General features: G+C 37.4%; 1 protein-coding gene across 1 annotated transcript in view; it reads right to left on the bottom strand.

Annotated features, from left to right (window-relative positions):
- Positions 1 to 27,504, bottom strand: part of SLC11A1 (solute carrier family 11 member 1) — a 74,185-nt gene that overhangs the window by 40,890 nt on the left and 5,791 nt on the right. Inside the window, exons 2-3 of the mRNA XM_087881665.1 lie at positions 25,997 to 26,110; positions 3,717 to 3,828 (exon numbers count right to left, since the gene is read on the bottom strand). Coding sequence (XP_087737791.1) covers positions 3,717 to 3,735 — 19 coding nt within the window. The 5' untranslated portion in view covers positions 3,736 to 3,828; positions 25,997 to 26,110. The remainder of the gene's footprint in view (positions 1 to 3,716; positions 3,829 to 25,996; positions 26,111 to 27,504) is intronic.

Here is a 27,504-nt window from a genome sequence, read left to right on the forward strand (position 1 = left end):
CTGCACAGCTGATTGTCACAGCTGATTGTCAGAACCTTTTTTAAACTTTTTTAAAGCATTTTTTTACTACCTATTGCCTGAACCGGTAGTAAAAAAATGCTTTAAAAAAGGGGAAAAAAAGTTCTGAGGATAAGCTGTGCCACAAGATCTCGGAATTTTTTACAGCATTTTTTAACTACCGGTTCGGACGAACCAGTAACATTTTCACTACCAGTTCGTGTGAACCTCCCCAAACCGGTAGCATTTCACCCCTGTATTAAACTCAGGGCCCGGGAGCTGGATCCGGCCTGCGGGGTGCTTAGATCTGGCCTGCAGGCCCACCCTGGAAACAGTGAAGGACTGGCCCGCGGTGCCTCTGCAAGCAAAAACGGAGCTTGGGAGGGCCACGTGCAGCCACCCAGGCTCCGTTTTTGGCTGCGACAGCCTCCTGCAGCCCTCTGCCAGTGAAAACAGAGCCTGGGCAGGCCCACGGGTGGCGTCCCCAAGTTCCGTTTTCGCTGGCAGAGGGCTGCAGGAGGCCATCGCAGCCAAAAATGGAGCCTTAAGGAGTGATGTCGAGCTGGCCACGGCCACCCTGGCCATGCCCCCTGCCATGCCCCCCTGCCCCCCTCCCCCAAGGTCAAATACAACCCTGATGCAGCCCTCAGTGAAATCAAGTTTGACACCCCTGCTCTAGAGAGTTGTATTTACATATTTGTGCTTGTTTTCTTGGCATAATAGACAAGAATGCTAATCAGTGACAGAGTGATGCTGCAATCTTGATAGCCTTGTCTACAGCATACCAAAAATGGCTTGGTAACACAAGTATTATCCTCTAGTCCTTGTCAATGGCCTTGATCTTGACTTCAGTCTACAGTTTGCAGCATCACTTCTTTCTCTCCCATAAAACAAACCAGAGAAGACCAGAGAAAATTAGAGCAAGGCAGTGTTACACCATATTAGTCAAAAGTCTGTAATGAAATGATCAGGTTTGTCATCATCTATAACATGTTAAGTTTTGAAGAGGGAAATTATAGATTTTTTTTTGAAAATGCGAATAAACCGGGAAGAAGGTTAGCATATAAAATAAAAAAAGAAAAAGAGAAGAAAGCAATAAAATATTTACAAGACGAAAAGGGGAAAATACATTACAGAAGTGAAGAAAAGAAGAGAATAATTCAAAAGTTATTATGAAAAACTTTATCATCAAGAGAAGATATCTGAAGAGAAGATAATAAAATTCTTAGAAAAAAACAAGATAAATTTTGAAGAGTGAAATTATAGATTAGTCCAATGCCACGATTAGTTTATTCATTCACATTCAACATGAGAAAAAGAAAAATATGCATACAAATTGTTATCTATGTAGATTAAGCACCAGAGAGAGTATTGAATGGATAAGGAAAGGCTATATATCTTGAAAGAGATCTTATCAATGTAAAATCGCAAAAGTATTGATTAATAAAAGCTTTGGTTTTAAAGGCTTTATTTGCCAAAAGGAATCCTGACTACCCTGACTAGGTGGCTCAGTGGCTAAGGTTGGCAGTTCGGCGGTTCGAATCCCTAATACAGCTCTCCTGCGTGAGCAGGGAGATGGACTAGATGACCTCCAAGATCCCTTCCAACTCTGTCACTGTTACTGAATATAGTCTTAATATTGTTCTGACAAGACTTGGAGTCCATTCAGATCTGCTAAGTGAGGAAAGACTCCTCTCTCCCTTTGATGAATTAGAACCAGAGCCTTTGGTCCTCTTTCAGGGAATGATGAGAGAGCTACGTGACTGCAACTCAATGTTGTGGCTGTTAGATCTATGAGCATGGACTTATCATCATACTTCATACTTATCTGAGCTCACTGCTACGTTTTTCAGTGGAAATTGTTGGATATAATTTTTTTGGATTTTGAAATCACTGTTCGGGTGAGAAGTTCTGAGCAACACATAATGGTTTCAATTTGCTTCCTTGGTTTGGAACTTCAGAGATTAAAAAGAGAAGTCCTTCTACTGCCATCTGCTGGTTTGAGCATGAAAACACATCATGATAATCTATTGTGTTAACCAAGTATGACTTAAGAAGATGGGTAAACTTAGTCACTGCGCCACTACATTTGGAGATGCTGTCTTGGTTTAACTGAACTGTAACTCTTAAAACAACAGTTCAAGTGGTGCTACTTCCCATCTCTCTAGGGTGAAGCATTGGACTTGTATGAAAGGCATGGTGTTTTGACAGAAGGAAAAGGGGACACTTTATGTCCTCCAGCCTGTAATTCAGCAAAGGAAGTTTTGAGTGTGTGGCAGGGGTGAAATCCAGCAGGTTCTGACAGGTTCTGAAGAACCGGTAGCAGAAATTTTGTGTAGTTCGGCAAACCAGCAAATACCATCTCTGGCTGGCCCAAGAGTGGGATGGGAATGGAGATTTTGCAATATCCTTCCCCTAGAGTGGGTTGGGAATGGAGATTTTGCAGTATCCTTCCCCTGCCGTGCCCACCAAGCCACGCCCACAGAACCAGTAGTAAAAAAATTGGATTTCACCACTGGTGTGTGTGGTCCTTTTTTCTTCTGTTAGGAAACAAAGGAAACACACTGGAATGGAATCCAAGAAAAGGGCAGAAATAATCAGCTTTCAGACATCCTCAGATTGCCTCTTCTCTTCTGTAAGTATCATTTAAAAATCAACATTGGTACTATCTAAAACAAGCTGTATTAATCAGCACACAATTATGGCTGCTGATTAAAAACATAGAATGTCTTCAAGATTTCAGATTTCAGAATTTAATCACCTCCAAAGAACTTAAATTGAAGAGCCTTGGTGGCGCAGCAGACTAAAGTGCTGTTAAGTAACACCAGCTGCCTGCAATTACTGCAAGTTCAAATCTGACCAGGCTCAAGGTTGACTCAGCTTTCCATCCTTTCGAGGTAGATAAAATGAGGACCCGGATTGTGGGGGCAATAAGCTGACTTTGTATAAAAAAAGAACACCGCTTGGGGGGGGGGGCTGAAAGCCCTACTAAGCAGGTATATACAAAAGTATGAAGGCTATTGCTTAACGCATTGTAAGCCGCCCTGAGTCTCCAGAGAAGGGCGGCATATGAATCAAACCAATAAATAAATAAATAAATAAATAAATTCTTATTCCTGCAACTCATGTGGCTACCGTACTGAAAAATGCATAATTATAGCATAGTTCAAAGTTATGGGACCTTTCTGTATTATATGTATTATATTGTATTGTATTCTGTATTATATGTTAGGCAGAAATTCTCTCACAGTCTTATTGTTACATTTCTTGTTTGTTCATTTTCTTAGCATGCTTTGGTGATTTTAACAGCTGGGTAATAGGCAGACAGTTAAAAGCTACAGAATTACATTAAAAAATGGGTTTTGCAGAGCTGAGTGATCCCAATAAAATAAATCCTACATCCCAGAATTAAGTTCTATTGAATTAAATAAGGCTTATTCACAGCAACTGTATAAAGATTATAACCTGTAAAGTTACTTGGTATAAATCAATCGAAAGAACAGAAAAGTACAGTAGATGAAGCATTGAAAATGTAAACTGTTTTCTAGAAATCATTCTAATGCTGCACCGGTTTATATTTTCCTTCTTCTGAATAAGTAAACAAATCAAATACATGTCTATGGAAGAAATGAATATCCATTAAAAAAAAAAAGTACAAGAGGAACAGAAGATGTAATTTTTATCACTGAAAAAAATGAATATGATTTGGTGAAATCTACCTGCATCTTGTGATCCCATTTAAACGTTTGTTCTGTCAAAAGTTATCTTCAGATCAGAAGCAGTGCAAGATCTTCACAAATGTTAAAAGCTGAAGAGAAGTCATCACATGCCCTAAAATTCAGTAAGAGAGAAAAACGGGGGAGAGGAAGGAACTTAATAGTGAACTCATTTTGGTTACTCCTGTATTTCACAATAACGTAAAAGGAGAAGTATGTGCAAAAAGAAAGCAATAGTGTGATTTTTCTCTTACACACAGTGCTTGGCATTGAGAAGCATGCCTCAGCAGAACAACTTGAGCATCATAACCAAATTGCAATCTATCTTGTTTTGTTTTATTTTATGGACAGTTTTTGTCTCTGGCATTTAAAGGGATACCTTTGTGATTTTCCATGTCAGGTGCCAAAATAACATGACCAGCAACATGTGCCTCAAGCTGCTAAGCATTTAGAGAAAGATAAAACTTTGTCAAAGAAGTAGGCTTGGGGGTCCAACTATCAAAAACACATCATTCTATTTGTTCAGGAAACACTGCAAACCCTGCAAACACATCATTCTATTTGTTCAGGAAAATCTTCAGAGGAGACCTACTCTGGGTACCATAAATAGAAGAAATTCATTCTGGATTTTAAAAAGCAGAGCTTTTGCTATGATGTTATTCTGATCTTGGAACATCTGAAGAAGAAATGCTTGGAAAGCACACCTGGGGGGAAACCCAAGAATTCAGAGAGCCAGAATATGTTTCATTGATTGTCCATGATTATAATTGTAATTTTGTGTACACTGATTTCATGGGCACATACAGTATAACCGGGGGGTGGGCTGCTGGGGTTCACAGGGGTTAGGGAGAACCTCTAGCTAAGATTTTATGCTGTTTGGAGAACCCCCAAATCCCACTCCTGCCTGGCCCCGCCCCACCCCGCCCCTCCCAGGACTCCCCGTGTAGCCTGTTTTGGATGCAGGTAAGTGCAGGGCGTGCATGGAGGCTCTGGGAGGGCATAAAATGGACCTACCAAAAGTTTGAGAAGGGCCTCTGGAGGCTCCAGAGGGCCTCCAGAGCCTGGGGAGGCTGTTTTCACCCTCCCGGAGGCTCGAGGAAAGCCTCTGGAGCCCAGGGAGGGCAAAAATGCCCTTCTCCCCCATGGTGCAGGAGGCTGACTAGGCCACACCCACCAAGGCCACGCCCACCCACAATCAGGCAGAGAACCCCTTGTTAAAAATTTTTGAAGCCCACCCCTGAGTATAAGTATAACTACCTTTATTTTGGCAGGAATTGTAGACCTTTAATAACTATACAATAACTAGATTGTCCCCTGGATGAAGTGTTAGTAAATCACAGTCTGATGCTGGCCCTGATTTCTGAATTGCCTTTCTCTGACCCTTTCCTGTCTTAACTTGCCTAAACCTTTGCCACATTGAATTGCTTTAAGAAGTGGCTTGCCAGCACCTTCTTTCTAAAGCTAGAGAGAGAATGGCTGGCCCCAGCTCACCAGGACTTTTGTGTTTAAGGCAGGACTAGAACTTACAGTATCGCGGCTTCTATTCAGCATCTTCAACTGTTACACCAAACTGGCTGTTGTATATATAAGAATAGCACACATTAATTGTATATATAAAATTGATTTATGCTATTATTCTTTATATACAACAGCCAGTTTGGTGTTTCATTTTCTATCATTGTTATATCTCAACATAACAATGACGGGAAGCAAAACACTGTAATTGCCAAAAGAGCTGCAAGAACACCTTCACATTTGATAAGTAGATGATCTTGGTTAACCTAGGTTTTCCTAAAGATCTGCTCTGCATTTTATGGTTTGCCTTGGCAATGGCTTACTGAATAGCTTCAGTGATTCCTGTGGGGAAGCTTTGAGTAAAAGGATAGCGTCCTGCTCCAAGGAACCCTTCCAGGATTTCTGAAGACACAAACAAATCAGGCCAGTTCAGTCATGCTTAGGGCATCTGCAAGAAAGGAGAAACATTCAAGGCATTTCCTTGCCTCTTCTGTCTCCCCCAGTGATAAGAGATCGAACCCAGAATTATTTACCACTTTTCCTAGCATATAGGTCCGTGATGGCGAACCTATGGCACGCATGCCACAGGTGGCACGCGGAGCCATATCTGTGGGCACATGAGTGTTGCCCTAGCTCAGCTCCAGCATGCATGTGCGTGCAGGCCACCTGATTTTCGGCCCTTCTGGGCCCACCGGAAGTTGGGAAATGGGCTGTTTCTGGCCTCTGGGAGGGTAGGGAAGGCAGTTTTTGCCCTCCCCAGGCTCCTAGAAAGCCTCTGGAGCCTGGGGAGGGTGAAAAACAGGCCTTCCGGATCTAGCGGAAGTCGGGAAACAGGCTGTTTCCAGCCTCCAGAGGGCCTCCGGGCGAGGGAAGCCGTTTTTGCCCTCCCCAGGCTCCAAGAAAGGCTCTAGAGCTTGGGGAAGGTGAAAAATGGTCCTACCGGGCCCACTGGGCCATCACGTGCCAAAAGCGGGGGGAGCCCGGGGGGGGGTGTCATGCGTGCATGTGGGGGGGGACGGGGCGCACTGAATTATGGGTGTGGGCACGCATGCGCATAAACCCCCCATGCTCCCGTTTTTGGCACATGACGGGAAAAAGGTTAGCCGTCACTGATGTAGGTAGTGCTTGACTTACAATAGTTCACTTAGTGATCCTTCAAAGTTACATCGGCCCTGAAAAGAGTGACTTAGGACGGGTGGGCAAATATGGCCCCTTTATGACCTGTGGACTTCAACTCCCAGAATTCCTGAGCCAGCTTGGCTGTCTCAGGAATTCTGGGAGTTGAAGTCAATAGGTTGTAAAAGGGCCACATTTGCCCACCCCTGACTTAGGACCATTTTTCTCACCACCGTTGCAGCACCCCCCATGGTCATGTGATCAAAATTCAGATGCTTGGCAACTGCTTCATATTTATGACACTTGCAGTGTCCCGGGGTCGTGTGATCCCCCTTTTGCGACCTTCTGGCAAGCAAAGTCAATGGGGAAGCCAGATTCACTTAACAACATTACTAATTACTAATTTAACAACTGCAATGATTCACTTAACATCTGTGGCAAGAAAAGCCGTAAAATGGGGAAAAAATTAACAAATGTCTCACTTAGCAACATACATTTTGGGCTCAGTTGTGGTTGCAAGTCAAGGACTACCTACCTGTATTGGGCTCTCTTGAATGTAAAAGATCTTGAATCTCTTTTCAGGAGAAGAATGCTATGCCTTCGTAAATTTAAGTGGCCTTACTTTTCAATAGATAGGCAATTGCAACAGAAGGACTGGATATAACAGGAATAGTGGACACTGAGGATGCAACATGTAATAGTCACAGTTTGCTAATGTAAATGCTGTACTTAAAACTGTAAGATGTAAGAAAAGAGAAGTGCTAAGGCAAGCACTAAAAGACACTATAAAGAAATGAACTGGAGTGGAAGAAGAGGAAAATCATGTGGAGTGGCTTCTCGTCTACTGGTTAATGGATAATGCTAGGCTGGTCTTCTCCTTGCCACAACTTACCTCTAAGAGACCTGACCAACATAGAGTGATACAATCACTTGAAGGTCATCTAGTCTAATGTTTGAAATACATGTACACTGAATATATGTACAATGCATGAGCAATGCAGGAATTGAAATTTGTTTTTACTCTATTATTACTATTGCTAGATCTTACTGGGATTACTGAAGTTGAATCTAAGTTTAAAAAGTTGGCAAAGTTTAGAATCAAGATCACATGAAGTGTTAATACCACTTTATAATGCCTTGGTAAGGCCATATTTGGAATACTGCATCCAGTTTTGGTTGCCACGATGTAAAAAAGATGTGGAGACTCTAGAAAGAGTGCAGAGAAGAGCAACAAAGATGATTAGGGGACTGGAGGCTAAAACATGAAGAACGGTTGCAGGAACTGGGTATGTCTAGTTTAATGAAAAGAAGGACTAGGGGAGACATGATAGCAGTGTTCCAATATCTCAGGGGCTGCCACAAAGAAGAGGGAGGCAAGCTATTCTCCAAAGCACCAGAGAGTAGGACAAGAAGCAATGGGTGGAAACTAATCAAGGAAAGAAGCAACCTAGAACTAAGGAGAAATTTCCTGACAGTTAAAACAATTAATCAGTGGAACAACTTGCCTCCAGAAGTTGTGAATGCTCCAACACTGGAAGTTTTTAAGAAGATGTTGGATAACCATTTGTCTGAAGTGGGTGTAGGGTTTCCTGCCTAAGCAGGAGGTTGGACTAGAAGACCTCTAAGGTCCTTCCAACTCTGTTATTCTGTTAAGTCAAGATCTTGGTAGAACATTGTTCGTTTTCTACATCTGCATGATTCTGGTACAAGCTGTCTACCAAAACTATCTGTCTTTAATATTGACATAGACCAGGCAGCCAGAGAAAAGGCTTGGCCAGTTGAGTGGCAGGTATAAGATGCCCTGACAAGAGCAGCAGCCTTTGGCAAGGACTAGGAAAGGGAGACTATTTGGACAACTCATAGATGATGGTGCAGCTGCCACATTTTGAGAATTGAAATTTTGATTAATTTTTTACTAGCAAAACATGAGAGAACTTCCAGTAAAGCAAGGGATATTAAACAGTCTTAGAGCCTTTCAGGAAGTGGGAGAGGGAAAAGAAAAGGTTTCCCTTTGTCTCATTTGTTGCATTACTGCTTTTCTCAGAACTTGAACATCATGGTATACTTTCAGTTTCTGCTTTTGTTTTTTGCTATCTTGGACTGAGACTGTAGCAAGTAGGCAAGTATCCCTGCAGGCAGAAATGAACTAGTGTAACTTTTGTGCATTAACATAGATCAGTCCCCAAAATGATGGAAAAACACCTCACCATAAAATTCACTTGAGCCAGCAAAGGTCTGTTGTTAGAGGAAGTGTTTACAGGAAATGTAAACTGGGTTGCCTCTGAAAAACTTACTCCTGCCTAAAAATGGGATTTCTTTCAGCTAATTTTTTTTTTTAAATTTGATTTATATGCCGCCCTTCTCCGGAGACTCAGGGCGGCTTACAATGCGTTAAGCAATAGCCTTCATACTTTTATATATTTATACAAAGTCAGCTTATTGCCCCCACAATCTGGGTCCTCATTTCACCTACCTTAGAAAGGATGGAAGGCTGAGTCAACCTTGAGCCTTGGAGAGATTCGAACCAGCAGTAAATTGCAGGCAGCTGTGTTAATAACAGGGTGCGTAGACCACTGTACTAGCAAGGCTCTTTGGCCAGTAGCCTTCATTTGGTGCAACTAATGGGCACAGTGTCCCTCATACAGAAGTTTAGAGTTACTCTGCTCTTTGGTCCAGTCAGCCTCCTAACTTCCTCTGATATGGGGCCGTATCTTTCTGATTGAACTCAAAAACCTAAATAGAATCAGACCACAAAGTCACCAGAAGCTGATCTGCAGTCAAAGGAGGATCTATTAGGTATTCTTGGTCGATCATGAGCTCTAAGCAGACAACGGATCCATAATTCTCAGTCACTACATTTAGTTAGTTTAGTTAGAAAACCTTTCTTCACTATCGTGGTCACTCCATCTGCCTCACATAAGTCTTTGGTTTATTTAGAATTGTTGGAAACCTCAGCTAGAAACTGTACATGTTTATTATTATGGTTCATTGTACAGTCAGCCAGATGTTCAGACTGGATTTGGCATTTTTTATTCACCCATCTAATCCTTCCCAATGACCTGGAATAGGCAGATGTTGATGTTGATAGTATTAAAAATATTTTCGCATGATGTAATAATAAAATATAATTATTTTATTGAAGACTATAATTGCAGTAGTAAAAACAAATGCAAACTAAAAAAAGAATGTGAAAAGAAGAAAGAAATGTTGAGAATAGAAAAAAGAAAGAAAAGTGAGAATACAATAAAGAAAAAAAGAAATATATATAAAGAAGTGATTTTTAACATTCATCACATGTATAAATAGTTTTAGTAACTTTTCACCTCTGAATTTACAACTAAAGATCTCTTCATCCCATGTCTCATATCTTATCTATAAATAAATCCACAAAGCATTATCATTTTAGTCCTGATGTCAGCAAATTCTTTAAAGTTGCCAGAAATAACAAATACCTATTTTAACCTTGTTCAGAGAAACAAATTTCATACTCCTTTTAGTCTTAATCTTTCACCCATTCAAGTGACTTATTTTCATTTCTTTTTCACCCCTTCTCACAAAATTTATCCAAACTTTAGCAAACTCTTTTTGTACGTTCAGTATAAAAGAATTATCTAGGTCACTCTCTTGTGTATTATTTGTAATTACCTTTCAATTTTTAAAGCATCAACTGGTTTCTTTTGTATGTCCAATGAAACATTTTTTTCCCATGTTATTCTTGCTGCCAGCCCTTTTTAGATCTACTTTCTGCAACAATTCTGTCTCTGACTTAACAGATAAAACTTGTTACTTTTCTGCCATCTTTTCCAAAATATCTTTTGGACACAGTCTATTCATAGAAGCCATTATTGCTGTTAACATATTGGATATTAACATTTGATTCAATTTTTCAAAAGTATCCTTCAGTATTTTAAATTTTATTTATTTATTTATTTGCTTATCTACATATCAAACTTCTTAACCCCCATCTCCCTCATACACAACCCCCTGATTTGGGTGACCATAAAAAAGGGGGAAAATTCTTTTTTTTAATGTACACTGAGAGCATATGCACCAAGACAAATTCCTTGTGAGTCCAATCACACTTGGCCAATAAAAAATTCTATTCTATTCTATTCTATTCTATTCTATTCTATTCTATTCTATTCTATTCTATTCTATTCTATTCTATTCTATTCTACTCTACTCTACTCTACTCTACTCTATATGAAGAATTGTAAGATTCTGTTACAATAGTCATCTTAATAAAAACAGTTTCAGACTTCCATGGAATTTGTTCCTTGGCCTGATCTATGTCATGGGGCTGAAAAATACAGACTTTGAATGAGAATATCTTAATAATATGGTTTTAGGTTCCTCTGCGACAGAGATCTAGCATCTAATTTTCTTTCTCAGCCTGGTCCGAAAACTCTTATCAGGCTATATGCAAGCCTGGAATTGAGATTGCGATAGACCAGTTAACCATTTACAATGAATTCTGATACAGTATAGTAGGCTAATCTTACAATATCTATAGGAAGGTTCTTTAGAGGTTGTAAAAAATGCTTTTAAAAGCCTCTGACGATCTCAGCTAAGCCGCACGATCATCAGAGGCTTTTTTTTAACTTTTAAAAGCATTTTTTCAGCCAAAGAGGTTGTAGAAAAAATGCTTTTAAAAGTAAAAAAAACAGCCTCTAATGATCGCGCGGCTCAGCTGGGCATGGGGGGGGGCACAGGGATTTTTGCTACCAGTTCTCCGAACCACCTGCCATCATTGCTACCGGATTGGGCGATCCGGTCCGAACCAGGAGCATTTCACCCATTTTATACCTCATTGATTATGACAGGATATTTGAGCTACCTAGAATGGACAAGTTGTAGGAACAGGAATGAAGTTATCCCAACATTTAATATTTTTGTAATGATCATTTATCAATATCTTTTGGACACAGTCTATTCATAGAAGCCATTATTGCTGTTAACATATTGGATATTAACATTTGATTCAATTTTTCAAAAGTATCCTTCAGTATTTTAAATTTTATTTATTTATTTATTTGCTTATCTACATATCAAACTTCTTTTTTTTTTTTTTTATAAATTTTTTATTGTAAACAAACATACACATATAGACATAAACGTTAAAACAAACTAGACATAAACTAACTATACAATGAAATCAAGTCACATAACTTGAATTTTGAATTTTGAAAATAGAGCTACTTCGGTAATTATATATCAATATATCTATATGTATTATCTTTCATCTTGTATCAATGTTTATATAACGATATTTCCTTTTATTTCCTTATTTTTGTATTATTGGGTGGTAATCTCTTATTTCGTGTCTTTTTTGTCTAACCATTTGTACCATTCTTGCCAAATTAAGTAAAAATCTGTATCTTCTTTTCCTTGTATTTCTTTGGTCAATTTGTCCATTTCTGCACATTCCATAATTTTTTGTATTATTTTTTCTTCTGGTGGCGTGTTTTCCAATTTCCACATTTGTGCGAAGACGATTCTAGCTGCAGTTAGGATGTGTATTATCAAGTATTGTGTCTCTTTTTTATAGTCCTTTGTCAGTATACCTAATAGATAGGTTTCTGGTCTGAGGGGTACTTTTTGGGCGGTAATTTCTTCCAGCTGACTTTGAATTGTTTTCCAAAATTTTTTGACTTTGGGGCATGACCACCACATGTGGTAGTAGGTCCCCTTCTGTATTTTACACTTCCAACAGTTCTGATTAGTATTGGGAAACATCCTTGCCAGCCGTGCAGGGGGGAGATGCCACCTATAAAACATCTTGTACGTATTTTCTTTGTAGGGCACGGACATTGTCAGCTTAGTATTTACTTTCCATATTTTTTCCCAATTCTCTAGGTTAATATTATATCCAAAATTTTTGGCCCAAATAATCATATTTTCCTTCACCACTTCTTCTTCCAATTTGTATTTTAATAGATAATTATATATTTTAGTTATTAATTTGTCATCTGATTGCATTATAATTTTATCTAATTCATTTCTTTCTTTTTGGATTCCAAATTTTTCCATATCACTTTTATATCTTGATTTTATCTGTAAATACGGCCACCAGTCAATATCCGTGCCCTGTTGTCTCAGTTCCTCTCTTGTTTTCATATCTCCCTCTGTGTTCAACAATTCGTCATAGGTTTTCATCCTGTCTGTGTCCATTGTGTTCGGGTAGATTTGGGCCTCCATGGTTGATAGCCATCTTGGGATTTTGTCGTAGTGTTTTCTCCTTATTTCAGTCCAAATTTTTGCCAGTGCTCCTCTGATATAATGTCTCCTGAAGTGTTCATGTTGTCTGGGCTTTTCCTCCCATAGAAATGCGTGCCAGCCTTTTGACAAGTCAAATCCTTCTAGTGCTAGTGTTCTTTTATCTTTGAGTGTCATCCAATCCTTAATCCAAGTTAAAGCTGTTGCAGTATAATAGGTTTGCCAATCTGGTAGTCCCAGGCCACCCCTTTCTTTAGTGTCCTGCAGGTGTTTCAATTTAATCCTGGCTCTTTTTCCTTGCCATAAATACTTTAATATCATTTTGTCAAGGTCTTTGAAGTATGATTTTCCTGGGTTTATCGGTATTGTTCTAAATAGATATAGTATTTTTGGTAGAATTGTCATTTTAATTGAAGCGATTTTGCCTAGTAGTGATAATTTCAATTTACTCCATACCTCTAAGTCCTTCTGGATTTGTTTGGCCAATTTGATGTAATTGTCTTCTTTGAGGGATGATATCTTATTGGTGAGCCAGATTCCTAGATATTTTATTTTTGTTGTTGTTTGTATTCCTAATGTCTCTTCCAATTCTTTCTCCTGGGTTTTTGTCAAATTTTTGGTTAGTAGTTTTGTTTTTTGCCTGTTAATTCTCAATCCTGCCACTTCGCCATATTGATCTATCTTCCTTAGTAAATTCAGTCCTGATTGTTTTGGTCGTTCTAAAATGAATACTACATCGTCTGCGAATGCTTGTAATTTATACTCCTGGTTTTTTGTTCTTAATCCTTTTATTTCATTGTCGTTCCTAATTTCATTCAACAGTGGTTCCAATGCTAGTATATATAATATAGGAGAGAGGGGACATCCTTGTCTCACTCCCTTAGATATTTTAAATTGGTCTGTTGTCTCTCCGTTTATCCATATTTTTGCAGTTTGGTCTGAGTATATTGTTTTGATCATATTTAAAAATTTGTCGCCGGTTCCCATTCTTTCTAATTGCAGTAGGGCCATCTTTTCATTCGATTTTTGTTCATAATATTCCAGTATATTAATTATTGTTCTTGTGTTCTTGTTAATTTGCCTGTTTGGAATGAATCCATTTTGATCAGGATGGATGTAATTCACGATAATTTTCTTCATTCTCTGGGCCATAATTGATGTAAATAATTTATAGTCTACGTTTAGAAGTGATATAGGTCTGTAGTTTTTGGTTTGGGTGAGATCTGAGTCTTCTTTGGGTATCAGAGTGATAATTGTTTCACTCCATGATTTGGGAATTTTGGCTTCTAAGATTGCTTCATTTAGGACTTGTAATAAAATATCATCTATTGGCTGGTATTCGATTTTGTAAAATTCCGCTGGGATGCCGTCTGGACCTGGTGTTTTATTGTTGTTCAGCTTCTTCTTTGCTTCCATTAATTCTGACATCGATATTGGTTTGTTTAAGAGTTCTCTTTGAGTTTCCTTTATCTCTTGAATGTTGGATTTATTTATATACTCTTTCACTTTTTCCAATTGAATTTCTTCCTGTGCATATAATTCCTGGTAAAAATTTCTTATGATTCGCTTTTTTTCTTCGTCCATGTGCTGTAATTGTCCTTGTTCATCTTGTAGTTGGTGTATTATTTTTTTTTCCTTTTCTTTCTTTAGTTTATAAGCCAACCAACGTCCTGTTTTATTTGCGAATTCAAATTGGTTTTGTTTTGCCATTTTGATTTTCCTAGCTATTTCTGTTGTTGTTATTAAATTTATTTCATGTTTGATGAGATTTATTTTCCCCTTGATCTCTTTCTTGTCAGGTCTGTTCTGTAATTCTGCTTCCTGTTTTCTGAGCTCCGTCAATAAATCGTTTCTTCTTTGCTGTTTCTCTCTATTTTTCTTCGCCTTAAATGAGATTGTTAATCCTCTTATATATGCCTTTGTAGTGTCCCATAGGACTTGCAATGATGTTTGTTCCCTGTTATTTATTTGGAAAAATATCTCCATCTCTTTCTTTATCATCTCTATGTATTCTTTATCTTTAATGATCTCTCTATCCATCATCCATCGTCCCCTTTTTGGCTGGCCTTTCCAGACTATTGTTATAGGACTGTGGTCCGCCCATATATTCGGTGTGATTTCAATTTCTTTTATATTTTCTCTTAATTCTGCAGTCATCCAGGCCATGTCTAGTCTGGACCAGGACTGGTGAGGATTTGAATAATAAGTATACTGTTTTTTAGTTTTATTCAGTTCTCTCCAGGCATCTTTCAATTGTAACTCTTGAATCATGTCCTTAAAGGTATCAGGTAGTGTCTTTTTCCTAGAGTTATTTTTTTTGTTACTTTGGTAGTCATAGTCCATGTCAACAATTGCATTATAGTCCCCTATTATACATAGATGTTCATAGTCTAATTCTTTAATTTTATCGTGTATCTTTTTAAAGTATTCTTTTTGGGTCCCGTTCGGGGCATATATTGATATCAATAACATATTTCGGGTCTCCATCTTAATATCTATCATTAGTATCCTGCCATCTTCATCTGTGTAGATTTGTTTTGCCTGGATATGGCTTTTAATGTATACTGTGATACCTCTTTTTTTTTGATCTGATAGTGAGGTGAATAGTGTTCCAAGTTTTCTGTTTTCTAGTAACTGTTGATGTTGTTTTTTGATATGTACTTCTTGTAGGTTGATAATATCTATGTCTAATTTTTGAAGTTTTCTGAAAGTGTGTGTTCTTTTGGTTGGTAGATTAAGGCTGTTTATATTAATTGAAATTAATTTCAACTCTCGTCCCATTTCCTTTAGTTTTTCTTTATTAGTTTAAGTTTACTTGTGTTTCTTGTTACCATATGCGTTTTCTCCCTAGCCCCTTCTCTCTCCATCTTCTCCCTTTCCCTAGGCTCCTTCTCTTCCCTTCCTTTTTTTGTTTCCCCCGTGGGGTGTTCCTGGTTTACATTATCTGAATCACGTCTAGTTTCCTGTTCCTCTTCTATTATAAAGTGAGTATCAAAGAATTCTTGTGCCTTCTCTATCGTATCGATTTTATATTTTTTGTCGTCCCAAGATATTAAGATTCCCTCTGGCACCAGCCAGCGGAACATTATTTTGTGTTGAATCAGTAGGGTTGTCAAAAAGTTGTAGTTTTTTCTGTATTCTCTTATTCTTCTTGGAACTTGTTTTAGGGTTATTATTTCTTTCCCTTGGTAGCAGGGTTTTCCCTCTCTCATGGACGTGTAAATCTCTTCTTTTACAGTTTTACGTGCGAATCTAACATGTATTTCTTTAGGTAGTTTGTTCCTACGGGCATAGTTCGTATGGACTCTATATATTTCGTCAATTTCCCTACTAATATCGCTTTTTTCCTTTTGGGTAGCCTCTACTAATATATCTGTCATCAGGTCTCTTAGATCTTCTCCTTTTGTTTCTGCAATATTTTGAAATCGTAAGAAGAATGATGCTTTTTCTAATTCTAAATGGGTAATTGACTCTTCGAGTTCTCTGTTTGACTCCATTTGATTTTGTTCGATATTGTCCATCTTTTTCTCCGTTAGAATCATTTTGGCTTCCATGTTTTGGATTCGTTCTTCGTTTTTGACTATGTTTTGTTGTATTCTCTCGATCTTATCGTCCATTTTTTTAATATTATCATTTATTTGTCCTACTTCTGATTTCAATTCCTCATGGTTCTTTTTTGTTTCTTCGTGGTTATTTGCAATTTTTTCTTGGGTTTTGTTCATCCCCTCCTGAATCATAGCTAGTATAGACTGTATATTCTGTATGCTGTGTGCACTGGCAGTTTTTTCTTTGTCTGTAGTTAACATCGTGTCTATGGTTTTTTGTTGTGCGGGTGAAGATTGTGTAGTTATTGGGTTTGTTGTTAATTTTTTCCCTGATTTAGTTATTGTTAGTGAAGATGTTGCCATCGTTGTCTTTTGTATTAATTTTCCCCAAATTTTCATATACTAATTGATTGGGGGTGGGTGGAATATCGTTATATAAGGATCAGGATAGTTAATTCGAAGGAGTTAGGGAGAAAAAACAGTATTTTAACAATTCATTCTTCTATTCTTGTCCCTAAACAGTATAATGCAATTAATACTTAAATACTGAATAATCACAATACTTAAATTCACTTTAAAATTAAACAATCTCTATATAACCTTTCTATGATAGATCAATGGGATTAAAGTTCTCTATAAATAATCTAAAGTATTCTATTGAGTTATATCACCGTTACCAATATATGCTACCTATATTAATTATTACAATTATTATTCCTTAATGATATCTATAACAATCTCTATGCAATGTCTATATTAATATCTAACTTTCTAGTCAATATGCAATATAATTCCACTTAATCAATATATTATTTTGCAATCTATATAATTATTTCAATAGGGTAGGAAACAGTGAGACAATAAGAAAAAGAAAATAATAATAATAATAATAATGTTAAATCAATTCCTTATTATGTATTATAATAATTTCAGATTTGATATTAATATTCTTTAAGCAAAGTTAAGTAAGTTTTAAAATAGATGAAATTTAGCAGTTTAATATTTAAAGTTCTCAAGTATATCACTCTCAGACCAATTGGGGTTGCTTCCTTCTCCTTCCTTCTTCCTTCGTTCTTCAGTTCGCCCTCTTTACACTCAGCTGTCCCAGTTCTATTTCAATATCCTCTATTAAATCCGTAAGTAAATCAATTGTTCCAATAATCCTGTGTAGTTGGTTGTATCTCCTTTAGCAACAGCGTCAATGTATCTAATGTCTCACTACACGTCTCGTGTCTGTAGTTGAATTTGTTATTGTCGCTGGATACAAAGTGAAAGTTTCCTTCTCCAAATCCTCAGTCCGCCATTCGCTACTGTTCAGTTGGTTTCCTTCCGCTCACAACGATCTTAAAAAAGTCTCAGTTCTTTAGGTTTACTTTCTACAATCTTTCTCTTAAATAATCCTTTTTTCTTCTGTTAAGTCAAATTGTGTTATTTTAAGGTTATAATCCACCGCTTACTTGTAATCCTCTTTGTCTGTCACTCGTTCCTTTCGCCTGTCAAATCTGCGTTGTCATTGTGTGTATTGAGCTTCGCTCCGATCACTGTCTCTCGCCGCTTGCTTGACGATCTTGCCGCCGCTTTCTGGAGTCCTATTCTCGCCAATATATTTAGGTCCTTATAATTATACCTTTATATCTCAATCTACTTAGTCTTTACCGATGTTTCTCTTGAATCTTCACTTCCACACTTATCGGTTGACAGCGCTCCGGCCAGCCAAGATGGCTGGTTTTTTTCCTGGCTGGAATTAGGAGGGTTTCCTCTGAACCTTCAGGGTGATTGCTGTCACCCCGAGGTCCTAGAGAGTCCTCCTTTTTCTGTCGACCTCTCCGTGGTCGATAGTGCCAAAAACGGCTTCCAATCAAGAAAATTGGAGCTTTGGGGACGGAGCCTCGTTCCCCTCACTCCTTACACGCTGACGTCACCGCCGGAAGTCCCTACATATCAAACTTCTTAACCCCCATCTCCCTCATACACAACCCCCTGATTTGGGTGACCATAAAAAAGGGGGAAAATTCTTTTTTTTAATGTACACTGAGAGCATATGCACCAAGACAAATTCCTTGTGAGTCCAATCACACTTGGCCAATAAAAAATTCTATTCTATTCTATTCTATTCTATTCTATTCTATTCTATTCTATTCTATTCTATTCTACTCTACTCTACTCTACTCTACTCTATATGAAGAATTGTAAGATTCTGTTACAATAGTCATCTTAATAAAAACAGTTTCAGACTTCCATGGAATTTGTTCCTTGGCCTGATCTATGTCATGGGGCTGAAAAATACAGACTTTGAATGAGAATATCTTAATAATATGGTTTTAGGTTTCTCTGCGACAGAGATCTAGCATCTAATTTTCTTTCTCAGCCTGGTCCGAAAACTCTTATCAGGCTATATGCAAGCCTGGAATTGAGATTGCGATAGACCAGTTAACCATTTACAATGAATTCTGATACAGTATAGTAGGCTAATCTTACAATATCTATAGGAAGGTTCTTTAGAGGTTGTAAAAAATGCTTTTAAAAGCCTCTGACGATCTCAGCTAAGCCGCACGATCATCAGAGGCTTTTTTTTAACTTTTAAAAGCATTTTTTCAGCCAAAGAGGTTGTAGAAAAAATGCTTTTAAAAGTAAAAAAAACAGCCTCTAATGATCGCGCGGCTCAGCTGGGCATGGGGGGAGGCACAGGGATTTTTGCTACCAGTTCTCCGAACCACCTGCCATCATTGCTACCGGATTGGGCGATCCGGTCCGAACCAGGAGCATTTCACCCATTTTATACCTCATTGATTATGACAGGATATTTGAGCTACCTAGAATGGACAAGTTGTAGGAACAGGAATGAAGTTATCCCAACATTTAATATTTTTGTAATGATCATTTGGTTAACAGAAGTAGACTTGTTAAGATTCAGCTATGAAAATATCCAGAATCATGTCTAATTAATGCTAATCCAAAGGCAAAGTACTATTGATTTGTACTGTTTCAAATACAGCTGTAATACAAACACAGCTCTTGAAACTAAATCATTAACTATTATCGAAGTGCTGTATCATGGATAAGGTCTATGGATTCACAGAACTGGAATCTGTATGCTTTCTCTTTAAATGAATAAATATTCTAAATCAGTTGCATGCGTAATGAATGAATCAGCAAATTAAGTTCTTTGACCTTTGTGCCTCAACATTTGATTGTTACAGCAAATTTGGAAGTTCCGTCAGTCATGAAACTGTTGATAAGGCCCATACACAGAGAGCTAAATAAAGATACAGGAAAAGCACTGTGTGCTAAAATGTTTGTGTATAGTTTCCATCACAACCTTATCTCTCCAGTAAGTTTGTGCATGTATCAAAAGAATACATTTCTTGAAACAGAAAAAAGAATGGCTCTGCAGTGTTGTCAACCTTTCAACATAATCCAGATTAGGAAACCAAAGCCAAGAATACTGTTACTACCTTTATTGTAAGGTCAGAGTAACAAAATCCTGCAAGTCTAAAATGGCTTCCATCTCCCCTGACTTTACATGCTGGAGAACTAGAGAGAGTCAATCATGTTTGAGATGGAGTCTCCAACCAACCCCATTCCTGCTTCAGATACAGATTTGTTTTAGCAGACCATTGTCTATGGGTTTATTCCAGTGGTGAAATCCAATTTTTTTTTACTACCAGTTCTGTGGGCATGGCTTGGTGGGCATAGTGTGGCTTGGTGGGCGTGGCTTGGTGGGTGTGGCAGGGGAAGGATACTGCAAAATCTCCATTTCCACCCCACTCCAGGTGAAGGATATTGCAAAATCTCCATTCCCACCCCACTCTGGAGCCAGCCAGAGGTGGTATTTGCCGGTTCGCCGAACTACTCAAAATTTCTGCTATTGGTTCTCCAGAACCTGTCAGAACCTGCTGGATTTCACCCCTGGTTTATTCCTGTCTCCCATGATTATTTTCACAACCCATTACAAGTTGCTTTATTATTTTTAAAATTATTATTATTATTATTATTATTATTATTATTATTATCTTTTATTCATTAAACATGAAACTCAGTCAACTGGACATTTAAATACATATCACAAATATAATTTATTATCATTATCATTATTATAGAATTATTATTGGTGAAAGAAAACCTCATCTAGAAAACTCAAAAGGTAAAAAGGAAAAGAAACCAAGAACAAAGACAAACAAAAATGATACCTCTGAGTATACATATGAATGCACATGTAATATTAAGCAAAAGTAACATGTAATATTAAGCAGAAGTAATATTAAGCAGAAGTAACATTTCAAATTTCCACATTTAATATTTCTTCCCAGAACAAATGAAGGTAATTTTTTAGAAGAAGCACTGCAAACATAGTTAAGAAATGACCAATTTGAATGAATGTTTCCGGAAAGGATGTTGGCTGGCCCCTGGGATGGGTTATTGGGGAAGATGTCTGTGCAGATCAGAAGGTCCTCCAAGTCAGGGGTTTCTAACCCTGGTCTGGGGACTGGGAGTGGTCTGCGTCCTGCTGGGAACTGGGCAGCAGAAGCCGTGGGCGAATGTACAAAGCTCCATATGCACAAGCGGTGGGTGCATGCATGAAACCATCCTTCCCCCCCTCTGCCACTGCCAGTCCTCGGAGTGGAAAGGTTGGAGACCACTGCTCCAAGTTATCAGGAGTTTAAAGCAGGTGTCATAATTTGGCAAGCATTGGAATGCACAGTCCCAGGACTTCCGGTGGCTCCGCGTTCCCCGAATGGACGCTCCTTTAGGAGCTCCAGCCCCGTGATTCCGTTTGCTGCTAGAACAGCGAAAATCAGCTGTTCTAGCAGCTCGAAACTCCCCCCCCAGGGAAAAAGGGGGAGAGAAGAGCAGAAGGGTCTGGGTAGAGCTCCCCTAGACCCCCAGGCTTTTTTTTAAGCCTGGGGTTTGCAGGGTGAGAGCTCCCTGAAAGCCCTTCAGTGCTCTGGATCCGGGACGATTCTGCTTTATGCAGAACAAAGGGTCGTGACCACACCAGCAGAGCAATTTTAAGGATTATGAGAAAATTTGAACCTGGACGTTGGCAGAGCAAAATCAGGAGAACAGAAAATGCAAGTACTAAACTTTAACTCCATTTAAAAGAAAAAGAAAAAAGATGGCGCTTAAGGGCGTTGAAACGAAACTTACTAATGAAAGTGATTGTTAGACCTGCATTGTAAAAGCTACTGGATTACGCAGCAAGAAAAAGATTTAAAGTGCTAGTGGAATGAAAAAGACTATAGTACTGACACCAACTACTTTATACTTCTAAATTGTGTGGAAAATTATTGGACTTATTGACCTGACAGCTGAATAAATTTAAAGTGGAAATTGAAATATGGCTGACATCAAGGATGGAGGATCATTATTATATGAGCCAGCAAATTCACAAGTTGTGACTGTAAAGGTTTTACAAGAACTCTTAAATTTTTATACTTCTGTTATATTGGAATCAGTTGAAAGGATTATTCAAAATTATAATCTGGAGAACAACAATGATTTGCTGGCTGGAAAAGAGGAAGAAAATCAAGCTATTTCGACTTTGGAGCAGGAAGAAGAGGCTGTCAGGATCATGATGGAAGTTAGCACACTGGAAACAGAGGTTTTGGCAGAAGCTTCTATGCAGTTAATTGAAAAGCAGCAAATAGACTCTTTCCTGCAGACTAATAAACTTTATCGTGACAATTTTTGGCTTGATAGACAGAATCAATTTTCAAGGAAGGAAGTGACTGATTATATAAGCAGAATGAGTCAAAATGGAGGTTTCAAATTGAAGGAGATAAGTTTTAGAAGAGAACGATTTCCAAAGATGCATCAGCCTCAAATCTATATTCAAAAATTTTCGAAAATAAAAGCAGGGGGAGGAGCAATGTTGATGAAGAAAGTACTATTGAAGAAGAAGGACTGGAAAAAATATAGAAAGAAAGGGAGAATTGAAGATTAGTTTCTTTTGGGGAGGATTTTAATAATAAATTTGAAAATTTTACTGAAATTAGTATCTTTTAAGTTTAAGTAAATATGTTTAACTAAAAATGGATAGTTTTTTAAAAAAATATTGAGGTATTAAAATGCTTAACTTTAAACTTAATTGATAACTTTTTGAAAGCTTTGAAATTGATATTTTGAAGAATGAATTCAAGAGTTAGAAATAATTTAACTCAATGGATTATTAGTATTTTTAAGATTATATGGATAGCCTTTTGAAGGGAAAAAAAGTTTTGAAATTTATATCTTGGAGAATGTCTTATTAAAAATGTCTTATTAAAATGTCTTATTAAAGGTATTAAGAGATTTTAAAAGGTTTAACTTAAAATAATATATATATATATATATATTCAAGAAATATATTCTTTTCTTTTAAAAAGATATGCTTTAAAGAAAGTTTTAAAATGTTTAATTTAGAATTTTAAAAGGGGAGGCTGATGAATAATTTTTAAAAGAGGAGTTAAAGAGTCTGAGGGAGTTTTGAATCTTGTAGTAAATTAGTATATTTTAGCTTATGCTTGTTTAATGTTACACCCTGTTTTTGCTCTGGGAAGTCGGGGGTGGGGGAGGGGGGAGGGGGTTGAAGGTTGTTGGGGATAAAATTGTTGTTTAATTTTTAATAAAACTAAAAGCTAGATAAATGTATTAATAGAGAAGTAAGAAATGTGGGGGAAATGTCATAATAAAGGAAATGATAATATTAAGATATGATAAATATTGGAGGAGTAAAAAGAAGATACAAAAGATGTATTCAGAAGATATATGGAATGATTGATTATGTATTGTTTGTTTGTTTATAAAATAAAAACTTTTAATGAGAAAAAAAAAAAGGAATGCACAGTCCCATGCCTATTTGCACATTCGTTGGGTCTATTGCAAAGTCTAGCACAAAGCAAGCCATAACAGCAACCTCTTTGTGCCTATAATAGCTTGTCTAATTCCATATATGCTACCTCACCTTATCAGTTCCTGCCTTCTTTGGGTATAACTAAATCACTAGCCTTCAATAAGGACTTCTTCTATCTCAAGGAATTGAGCAGAACCTAGCCCGAAACTGCACCATTGACCACTTTGCCATTCTGGCAACAAGACTTGTGTGAGAAAGAGAGAGGAAACATCTCAATTTTAACACCAGAACAGCAAAAGGTGAATGCAAGTTGCTTCTTCAGTGACCTTTGAACAAGGTGGAAGCTTTGTTGTGAGAACATGACTGACAAAACAGTTATCAGGTAATAATTGAGCTATGGGTTGGGGACATGACGTCATGCCCTAAAGCTCTATAAAACTAATCAAAACTTATCTAGTCACTTTCTTGTTTATTACCATGGACTGTTTTCTCAGTGGGAACTCTTGCCTCCTTCTACTTGTGCTTTTGATGCTCCAGCCAGTCCTATAGATATTCAACTGCATGCCATCAAGCTAGGATGTTATGATTTCACAGTTCTCTGAATTTTCACACTGAAATTGTACTTGGCGAGTTTTGCCGGAGGGTGGGAGGAGGTCATGATTTATAGCAACTAACCAACCAACCAACCATTTCTGAAACTAAAAGCAGATTCAAATAGACATTTTAGCCAGTGGTGGTTTCTGATCTAGAAACATTCATGAGAAACATGAGACAATGAAAAATGGAAATGAGAATAGCAAGCAAAGTACAATAGGAAGTGCTACTGGGAAGTCTGCTTTGGCTTGAAAAAAAATATCCTATGTATCCTTAATCTCTGCAAAAGAAAGAGTTGGTTGGTGTGCTTCTTTGTTGCAGCCTTAGTGTATAGTTAGTCAGATGACCAGGAATTTCACAGGTGGAAAGCCATTGTTTTGCAGATCTGGGAGCTGAAAACCATTTTTTTCTAGAGACATTGTGAGCTGATCAGCGTGCTTTACCCTCATGACCAAGCTGATTGCCTTCTGCCTGTATTTTTTTTTTTCCTCCTAGATGAGAAATGCCATTTCCAGGAGGAAGGGCTGAGGAATTTTACAATGAGAGATTTATCTAGATTTCACCACATGCAAAAATTAAATTAATCAACAGAAGTCTGGTAACACCTTTCCAGGCTAATAAAATTATTCTACTGAAAAGATTATCCTATTCATATTCAAGCAAAACTCAAGTTAGCACTTTTGTGTGCTCTCTAAAATGGTTAAACGTATTTCTTTGGTTAAAGATCTTTCTTTATTTAGTCCCCAGTGAAAACAACTAGCTCTCCATCTGTGGTTGCTTACAGATATTTGCACATGACCGCAGTGTTCTTGGGTGCAATGAGAAAAAAAACAACCCAATGGCATTTTTATTTGTTATGAAGCTGCCGATGCAACAACTTCTATTTGAAGGGAGAAATTGGCAACCTTGAACTGTAAGGAATTCTTAAAATTTCTTGGTAAAGCAAGTCAGCCATATTGTTTATAGTCTATAGAATAAAAATCTGAAGAACTGATGGACTGTGGAAGCAGAGTGGAAAATAATGTAGTCCCTGAGGAAAAAAATAGAATTAGCACAAAATTTAATCCAACTACTAAGGTATCATTTGGCTGTTGAACAAACAGGTGAATAAGTAGTATTGTAATAAAGAAAGGCAGTAACTCCGAGCAGGGTTGGAAGCCAGACCAAAGTTCTTTCATAAGATTCAAGCAAGAGATTAAATATGCCACTAAGAGCATAGAGTCTCTCCAAGAGCAAGATTTCTTAAACAAGAATAATTCAGGAACAATGAAAAAGCTTAAAATACTATATGTTATTTTTAGCAACCAGGACCTAGAACTGAAAGCAATTGAATCCTATCAGGATTATGAAGGATCAATTTGGTCTAGTTTAATGAAAAGAAGAAGGACTAGGGGTGATATGATAGCAGTGTTCCAATATCTTAAGGGGCAGCCACAAAAAAGATGGGGTCAACCTATTGTCCAAAGCACCTGAAGGCAAGACAAGAAGCAATGGATGGAAACTAATCAAGGAGAGAAGCAACCTAGAATTAAGGAGAAATTTCCTGACAACAATTAATCAGTGGAACATCTTACCTCCAGAAGTTGTGGGTGCTCCAACACTAGAGGATTTTAAGAAGAGATTGGACAACCACTTGTCTGAAATGATATGGGGTTTTCTGCTTGAACAGGGGGTTGGACTAGAAAACCTCAAAAGTTCCTGCTAACACTGTTATTCTGTAACTTTAAACCCTTTCAAAGGCCCATTCTTTGCAAAATTCTTTCTCATGACCTAAATCTTTCTTTGTTTACAGGAAATCCTGCCTTTTACTCTTCAAATATTTGGTAACTGTTTTCTGGACTAGGTAAGAATTAAGCTTCCTTCTGTAAGGTATTTTCCATACTTTGAGGAAGAAACCCATGTTCCTTGAAGAACTAAGATTCCATAGTTATTCTTAAAGAGTACAGTATTCCTCAGAAAGCTCAAGGTGTTCCTCCAAACATAATTCTGAATTTTGGTTATGATTTACAGAAGGAAATAAGCTGTTAAGCAATAAGGGACTTTTAATAATTAATTATTGGCATTCTGGAATTACCAGATTCAGATTCAAACAGAATGTCCTGTACTTTGGGGAGTGATATAAAAAAATGGCTTCTGTCAAATGTATAAACCTTAAAAAGAAGGTTTTTCAATACATTACTTAACTTTGTGAAGGTTTTTCAACATATTAACTTTTCAATACGTTGCACACGCACATCCTTAAAAAGAAGGGTATGCATGTGCAATGTATTGAAAAGTTATCCTGAGAATTCTGGTCAATAGAGAAATAGATACAGGACCTAGCATAAACTAAGTAGTGGAAGATGGAGGCCAAAGAAAACTCATCCTCATGTAAGATCACAGAATTCACAACAAGCAAGTTAGATGGCTGTCATAGGGCATGTTCTTGGAAAATTAAGCTGTCAACAACTATCAATTATAATTACCGCAGTGCATGAAATGTTCCTGTCTCCTCGTAATCTTTCCATCATTTTCTTGTTATCCATTATGAGAAATAGGATATCAAAGATAAATCTTTGGTCTGATTCAGCTGTGAAAGCCTGAAAAAAGTCAGAAAGTCTCTGTTGCTAGTTTAGTTATCCTGGTTAGGCCCATATATAAGAGACTGTAGGCTTTCTTGTAATAGTAATATTTATTTCTTTTCTTCCTCAGGAACACAATTAGACAGGCACTAATCTGGGAGGAGCAAGAACTTATATACAGAGAAGGCGGGGCTAATGGTAAGTACTAACCAATGGTAAGTGACACAATGACATCACACAATGACATATAAACAAGCACACATATTTACAGATATCAGGTTAGGTATTTTCATCTGTAACAAATCCCCCTCTAAAATACCTAACTAATGGTGGGTTATTAAGATTATATATGCACATCAAGTTTGGAAGTCAAATACATATGTTGTTTGGTTGGCAATGGCTTAGTGAGGATATCAGCAATTTGTTCACTAGTATTGCAATGGATAGCTTTAATAAATCCTATACTTGACAGTTGTCTTACATGTTTATATTTTATATCGATATGTCGAGATCGTTGACCTATTGCTTCGGAAGCTGATATATCAATTGCTGCCTTATTGTCCTCATTGATAATAATTGGATAAACAGGTTCATCCCACACATTGGTTAACAAGTCATCGAACCAAGTTAGATTGTTGACCGCTTTGGATAAACAAACATATTCGGCTTCCGCTGTGGAAGTGGCAATTAAATTCTGTTTGCCTGTGTACCAGTGCACCGCACAGCCATTTATAAGAAAAACATAGCCAGAAGTACTTTTTCTGGTTTTTGAATCAGTAGCCCAATCAGCATCAGCGTAGCAGGTCAAAGTTGGTTTTTCAGAAATGAATGGTTCTAAGAATAAGCACATATCAATGCTAGACTTTAGATATTTTAGAATCCTCTTAATTCCTTCCCAGTGGTATGAGTTAGGATTGCTTACATGTCTTGACAACAAATTTACAGCAAGGGTGATATCAGGCCTGGTCCAATTAGATATGTATAATAAGGACCCAATAATTGATCGATATAACGTGTTATCCTTGAATGGTTCGTACTCATTATACACATTCCTATAAAAATCAGTTGACATAGGAGTATCACAAATTTTTGAATTAATTAAATTACATTTTTGTATGAGTTCCATAATCTTGTCTTTCTGAGATAATTTGAACCCCTTATCTGTTTTGTCAATTTGGACTCCTAGATACTTATTTACCTTTCCTAATATTTTTAAGTTGAAATTTTTGCCTAGTTGTTCAGCGAAATTATCACATTTAATTTTGTCGTGTCCAAAATACAATATATCATCAACATAAATCAAAACATATTCAATAGAATCATTATTTTTTTTTTGTGAAAAAACAAAAATCAGATGAAGTAGCTACAAAACCCATATTTTTAAGTATCTTTGATAAGCACTCATACCACCG

Source organism: Pantherophis guttatus, chromosome 1, assembly GCF_059756535.1.
Source record: "Pantherophis guttatus breed Tessera chromosome 1, ASM5975653v1, whole genome shotgun sequence".
Lineage (NCBI taxonomy): Eukaryota > Metazoa > Chordata > Lepidosauria > Squamata > Colubridae > Pantherophis > Pantherophis guttatus.